Source organism: Bremia lactucae, linkage group LG10 (assembly GCF_004359215.1).
Source record: "Bremia lactucae strain SF5 linkage group LG10, whole genome shotgun sequence".
Lineage (NCBI taxonomy): Eukaryota > Oomycota > Peronosporomycetes > Peronosporales > Peronosporaceae > Bremia > Bremia lactucae.
The window spans coordinates 2,328,423-2,335,445 of NC_090619.1; the positions used below are offsets into that span (position 1 = coordinate 2,328,423).

The following is a 7,023-nucleotide window of genomic DNA, read 5'->3' on the forward strand; positions in this document are numbered from 1 at the left end:
GAATTCAGGAAATTACTATATAAAGTAATTTCCTCCAAATATTATCTACCTTTTAGATAATATTAATTAACAACCTTTTAGTGTTAATTTCATGTAACGATACACCCCGTTACAGGTTGTGGTTGAGCAATGAGTTATACAAACTGAGGTTAATTTATTAAGTCAGTCAAGAAGATTGCGATACGATGGAACTTAATTACATTAATACAATTTACTTTTTCCCTTCCTGAGTATAAACCTTTGGTTACCAAAAATTCTTAGCAACTTAGAATCCTTCCTCTGCACGTTGTGTTCATTGCGGCACCTTTACCTTTACTATTATCAGTGTGTTAGCAAGTTCTGAGGCAGTACTAGCGAAAGGTGCCCCTTACAGTTACAATCACGATCGCGTCATTTATTTTCTAACTGTCGACACGCTTATTGCGACGTTCACCTATCTTTCGCTATGGAAGCTTAACTTCTGTGCAATCACATTACAATTCAAATGTGCTAATTGCAGTGTATTCACTATTGAGCAATACTTGCACTACAGAACCAACTCAACCCAAAAATTAGAACACTCAATACTATTATCCAATCTCGCAATATCGTGTTGCACGTGACACCAATCACAAGTGAGAGAACGGCGAATAAATGAATAATAGAAGTCAAATTGGTGAGGATTCAAGGAAACAATATCTATACGGTGAGTATATTGTCCGTAAATTCAAGTCTTCTCAGATTTAGAAAAGGCATCGGCTTAATTAGCAATAAGAATTCGTTTAATTTGCTTGAGCTTTGAGCACCGCTGCTAGCTGAAGCATCTTTTGTATCAAGTCTCACCTTCGTCATCACCGTAAAAACTACTGCCAACGTCTGAGTCTTGATTGCTGCCGTTGACTGATCCACTTGCGCTCTGTCTGTCTTCGCTATTAAGCTCCTGATCATAGTCATAAAAGCCTCGGCTCTTAATCACGCGGCTGCTTCGAAATGGAAGCGCACGGTTTCTGTGGTCCTGTCGACCCGGCGAGGAGGTTGGGTGTGGCATGAAACCTTGTTTGCTTGGCTTCGGCGACTTAAGACTCAACGGGACAAAGACACTCTCGCCATCAAGTGACTGGTTCAACACACTTTCATTGTCAGTTAGTTGGTCAGGGATCGGCTGATACCGCGACAATCGCTGAAACTGCGATGGGTGTGTTACATTAGTGGTAACACTTTGCTGTGGTGGAGTTGCAGAGATCTCCGCCATGGACATAGGGCTTCTGGGTTTTCTTCGCCTTCCTAGCAATGCTGGCTTTGGTTTGACGCCACGAATGTTCAGATCGCCGAGAGATTGGCCAATTTGATGCAGCCTCGAATACATTTCCTTGTCAGGAACAACAACTTGAGAGCGAAATTGCTCAAAACCACTGGAAATGCTGTTCATCTCATGAGCGACGGGCTGGATTGGCGATTGTTGATGCTGAATGGATACAGACTGATACTGTTGCAGTTGAGCTTGTTGTTGAGCTATCTGTGCCTGCTGAGTCTGCTGTAAATCAGCCTGATACTGCTCATTAAGAACCCGTTGAGTATCAACTAAACCAATTAATTCTTCGTTTTCCAACTGAAGTAGAGCTCGTTGGATCCGCAGCTCTTCTTTCTCACGCCGCATCTCGTTTCGCTCGCGACGTAATTCCTCGCGTTCGCGGCGAATTGCTGTGAGTAGTGATCGGTATTCATCGTTGATGCGACTTTGTTGCTCCAGCTGCTGATGCGAGGCACGTGCTTCATTTAATTGATCAAAAAGTTGCCTATTAACGAGGCAATCTGGCATGTTTCGATCAAATGCTTTCCTTTTATCACCCCTTGCTCTACCCTGTCCATTCGATATCCGCGACGGTGTCGGCGGTGGCAGCGATCCACCTGAGGCTTCTGGTTCCTCGAATGAGTTTGCGATCTGGTAAGGTAGTGCCGTATCATCCTCTTTATTAATGTCGTACATACATGCAAATTTGTGGCTATTATTTGCCTGGTCAAAGTCTGGCCTTTGTTTTGATGTTATCATTCCAGGCTGACATACACGTGCATGGCTGCCCGTTGTGTTGCTAAGCGCTGCATTATCTCGTGCCGGCGAATTCAGGCCAACTCGTCGCTGAGCTTGCAACTGCTGCTCTCGAAGGTACCGCGCCTCCTCTTTGGCGGTACCCTCCTCACTGCGTCGACGCTCGGCCTCTTCCTTTTCTTTTATTCGTGCCTTTTCTTGCACTTGCTCGTCCAAAATTCGCTTCCATTCAAGTTGCTGAGCGCGCTCCCGCAACCGCTGGCTAGTTTCGCTCTCGTCCGTCACGCGAAAGCGTGGATGGGAGGACGACATGCTGCTTACCTCGCCGGTGGCAGCACCACGATCTTGACGTTGCTCAGTGTGATGGATTATACTTCTCGTATTATTCCAGGTCGACTGAGAAGCCGTTGGTGGATCGACGTACCCACCTTCTACAAGCCACTTGGACGGGGAGTGCTTGCGTGGCGCCAGTTTGCGTTCTAGCTCTTCACGCTCCATTTCTTCTTGGCGTTTATGAGCGCGGCGTATCGCAATTTGCTGGTCCAGTGCCCGTGCATAGGCCTCTCGTTGGCGCTGAATTTCGCGCGGGTCGTCATTGTTGTGGCCGGATTCGGACGTCCACATCGGACGTGAAAGTCACAACCTTTTAAGAAAACGGTTGTTGAAGAAGAAGCATTTCAATTGGCGAAGCTCGTACCGGTACTTCACAGAAAATGTAATGAATCTAGATTATAATTTTTCTAAACTCGCGTGATGCCGACACAAATATTTGCCAATACTGCTCGCTGCAAAAAAAGCTGCTAGAATATAGCCTTGAGTGCGGCAAAAAATGCTAGAAGACGAAGGTCGCACGAGGCAAGCTTTCAAATCTTCTACTGATTGAGGGCAGTTGTTTGACGCGATGCATTGCTTTTACTGCATTATTGAAATTGATTCACAAAAATGATCTGGCATTAAACTCTCGCATTAAAACGAGTCGTAATGATTTTCTGCGCTCACTGATCAAACACTTTGTATTGCCGAGATAAATCGAGGAGGCATAATAACATGACAAGGTTGTCACGCTACATCTAGAAACTCAATGAGTTGCCAAACAGACATGCGTCCGCATACTCTCGTCGCAAGTCAGCCATCTGCTTTTCCACTTCCAGATCAGAGCGTCGGCACTCGGACTGCAAAAGCTTAAATCGAAGTGATAAGTCGCTCTGAAATCTTTTCAAACGCTTGCGCTCTTTTTCAAATCCACTCCGCCGTCGTCGTCCGCGATAACTGCTGCTGCTCCGGCAATCGCGATTTTTGTGGTCGCTGTCACTTTCACTGTCGCTTTCAATGTCCTGCACACGCTCACAGTCTCCATTTTCTTGCTTTAGATCGACCAGCATCTTCTGCATGCCGAGTCGCTCCTTTTGACGTCGTTTGTATAGTTCCAACTTTCGAAGAAGTTCCGCGTGCTCTTCTTTTAAGCCGTTCAATTGCTCTGCTCCATGTCGAAATGCTTCCTCCTCGCGATTGAAAGACTGTTTCTTGCATTCTAAATCAGCAAACAGCTCCGCGAGTATTTTATGGATGTTGCTGTCATCAGATTCGACGCTTTCAACAATTAATGGCGTTAATTTTGAGCTTTCATCGTTTTGACAGCTTGTCCGCACATCCTGTGTGCGCACTTGTAGCATAATGGATTTCTCGATGGGGCGAACTACGCAGCGACGTTCTTGCTGCATCCGTTGACGACAAACTGCGCCAATCAAATAACAAAGAAACGTTTGTGTAAAACTGTACTAATATGACATGTATTATATAACGGCGTTTTATAAATTTCCATTTCTTCTACATTTAGTATTCCGTTTGCAGTACGCGACGAGATCATCGGAGGCGCGAGGTGTGCATCAATGCTATTGAGTGCGCCCCTCCCGCTGATACCTGACGAACTAGAGCCGGACCGAGGTCTAGGTGAGTGGGCACTGCCAATGGCTTAATGTCCGTCAAGCCCAATCGTCCGTGGCTGTCACAAATCATTGGCTCAGTCAGTGTCATAACAAGTCATAACAAGTCACAAAAAGGTAGCTGAAATTTGAACGCACTCAGAACGACCAGCAACGTAAACGAGACCATCTTTGGTGACAAAAATTGTGTGAGAGCCACCGCACGCAGCTTGAATTACATGTTTGCCTTTTAATGCTTCAATCTATGAAGCAAGGGTGTCAGCAAAACGAGGTCAGCCCAGCGAAAGGTTTCTACGTACCAAGTGTGGTCGTGTGCGGCTCTTTGTGTCACCAAGACCCAGTCGGCCGTACTCACCCCGTCCAAACGCATAGCATTCTCCTGACTTGGCGACTGCCACAGTGTGCCAGCCACCGCAAGATACACGCCTGTACAGAATAGTCGTGAAATTTAGCTGTTAGGAATACACGAAACAGCATTGTTCAATTGAATGCTTACATGATAAAAATGTTATCAAAAAACGCGATTCGCTTCGGGGTCTGTTGGTCTGACGACAGGCCAACACCGAGCATCCCGTAATCTTCTTTTCCCCAAATGTAGACATGTCCTTGGTCTGTTACAGCAGCGGAGTGAAAAGCACCGCAAGCAACCTGAATAACTTTCTCGCCATTAAACTCATCCAGGAGGCGTGGGCGGCTAGCTCCCAAGAGTCTTTCATCATCTGTGTCCTTGAGCCACACCGAGCCAATACCAAGCTGTCCACTATCGCCTCGACCCCAAACAAAGACGCGTCCAAAGTTGGTCAGCGCAGCTGTGTGGGTACCTCCACAGCTAATTTTCACGATAGTTTCGATAGCTTTATCCTCAGGTACGGGGCATTTCACCGGTCGTGACTCGTGCGCAGCCTCATGTTCCTTGGGCAACCCAAGCTGACCCCAATGTGACTCACCCCATATATATAGCGATCCATCGGATGTCACAGCAGCAGAATGGCAACCTCCACACGAAATATACTTCACTTGGAGCCCTTCCTGCTGGAAAAACGTGATTCTTTTAGGCACATTGACACTTTTCAGATCTCCGTGGCCTAATTGACCCATCTGATTAGAGCTAATTAGTTTCTAGGCATTTATATATTCAAGCAGTGGACACGGACCGATCCCCAGCCCCAGGAGTATACAGCGCCACTAGCGACCAGAGCCATCGAATGGCGAGAGCCGCACGACACTGCCACGACCGCCTCGTTTACCAGGCTATCAAGTTGCTGAGGAAAGTTGGAAGCTGATACTCCGTCAATAGAAATCGTTGGTCGGCGCTTGATGCCTGTTCCAAGCTGTCCGTCATCGTTGCATCCGAACACCACCACGGCGTCGCTCATGCTCAATTTCTTGTAGAAACGTAAATCACTTTGTAATCCTTTATCGTCATAAAAAGCTGAAGTTTTTACGTCTTTTTGATAGAACTTTGCTCTTTCTATTTCTTCCATTTTTGTGTTTACTGTTCTAATGGGACAAATTAGTAGTCGGAATTTTTTCTGGTATGCAGGAAGTTGAAAAAAGAGATATCTCATAATGGCCGCCGCTATGGCCATAGACATTAGAACAACGGCCACTGTGAAGGGGCACTGCCGACTTGTACTGCTTCAGTACAAGTCCACTTTGCACTGCTTCAGTTGCAAGTGTGTCACACGTCACTTCACATACACTAGTACATGCAGAAGAAGACTCACTTTTAAAACACTTGCTCTAAAGAGGGTTAAAAGTAAACTGTATTTAATATAGGGAACCGGTATAGGGAAACCCCCCTTTTGGTATAGCCACACACCCTACCTCCCCGTCTAATTATGAGATGAAAACTACAATTTTAAAATGACAACATAAAACATTTTTATTATTCCGCTACATCGCAAAATTAACAATTGTTCCTTTAGAGTCGTCGTTAGATTGACTTTGGTACACCATCACCCCCCCAAATTACATTAGGGAATCGCAATAGCCACACACCTTAACTATCTACATTAGAGTAGTGTTATGGGTGTGACTGACCCTGAGCACATCAGAAACCGTGTTTTCGCTTGGCGATGTTAAATGCACTGTTTTAACAGGTAAAAAACTTAGAGCGCCCGCACTTGATTGGCAGTCATAAGAGGAGCGAAAAGAAAGAGCAGCAAATGGAGCACGAGGGAAAGTTGAGCTGGAAATAGGCGACATGGGTTGGAGGTGGGCTCTTGCGCATGCATGTTAGTTAGTATTTGGCTGTCAAGCTAAGGATGAATTTATTTTACTTAATTTCTACCAACTTTTGTAGAAGCGCATACTTACCTTTCAAGTGGCGAATCTTAGGTGTCTTTTTGTAGCGGAGCTACCTCGCCCCTAAAGTCAGAGGACGACTTTCAGACTCAGAGAGTCACTTAGTTCTATTGAACTAATGGGTCTGACGACTCAGGGAGTCGTACAAGCTATTAAAGCTTAATGAATCATAGTTCAAGAGATTCAGGGTTCGTAGAACCAAGTGGCAACTAGTGCTTAAGAGGATATACCTTAGAAAGGCTTCTATCTCTTACCGATCAATGCGCAAGCCTTAGGAAGGCACTTAACGCTTTATGATCAAAACGGGAACAGCACTTTATTTAATTATTTAAATCTAAAAACCTTACCCTAGCTAATTTATAATAGATTTCGGCCTCCAGATTCATCAATGGCGGCGACCACATTTGTTACCCATAATAAATGGGATTTAAGTAACCAACTGTTTTACTTGTTGATAACTAGAATATATATTGAGAAATCTTTTTGCAGGCCTTCTAAGCTACAGAAGCTGACAAGGCCTGCATAAAGGTTTCTCAATATGAATTCTAGTTGTCAACAAGTTGCTACCATTACGCTACTATCATAAATACAGAAATTGATAATTAAGGGGTTTGGCTGTATCGGTTCCCAAATGTAATTTGGGGGGATCTATGGAATGACCATACAGTAAAAATATTTTATATGACGTCTTTATTCAATACAGACGGGGAGTTTGTGTGGCTATAGCAAAAAGGTGTGTGTGTGGCT

The 7,023-nt window shown here is 45.0% G+C and overlaps 3 protein-coding genes across 3 annotated transcripts; all 3 read right to left on the reverse strand.

Moving 5' to 3' along the window:
- Positions 1 to 811: 811 nt before the first annotated feature.
- Positions 812 to 2,650, reverse strand: CCR75_000977 (uncharacterized protein; the record flags this gene model as incomplete). Its single annotated transcript, XM_067959082.1, has 1 exon — positions 812 to 2,650. The coding sequence occupies one exon, from the start codon at positions 2,648 to 2,650 to the stop codon at positions 812 to 814; it is 1,839 nt and encodes a 612-aa protein (XP_067814441.1).
- Positions 2,651 to 3,096: 446 nt separating this feature from the next.
- CCR75_000978 (uncharacterized protein) lies at positions 3,097 to 3,699 on the reverse strand (the record flags this gene model as incomplete). The annotated part of the gene is made up of 1 exon (XM_067959083.1): positions 3,097 to 3,699. The coding sequence occupies one exon, from the start codon at positions 3,697 to 3,699 to the stop codon at positions 3,097 to 3,099; it is 603 nt and encodes a 200-aa protein (XP_067814685.1).
- Positions 3,700 to 3,788: 89 nt separating this feature from the next.
- CCR75_000979 (uncharacterized protein) lies at positions 3,789 to 5,389 on the reverse strand. The gene is made up of 5 exons (XM_067959084.1): positions 5,124 to 5,389; positions 4,466 to 5,067; positions 4,269 to 4,395; positions 4,108 to 4,211; positions 3,789 to 4,028 (listed from the first exon to the last, which is right to left on the reverse strand). Exons 1-5 carry the CDS (start codon positions 5,343 to 5,345, stop codon positions 3,890 to 3,892), a joined length of 1,194 nt encoding a protein of 397 aa, XP_067814440.1. The 5' UTR covers positions 5,346 to 5,389; the 3' UTR covers positions 3,789 to 3,889.
- Positions 5,390 to 7,023: the final 1,634 nt, after the last annotated feature.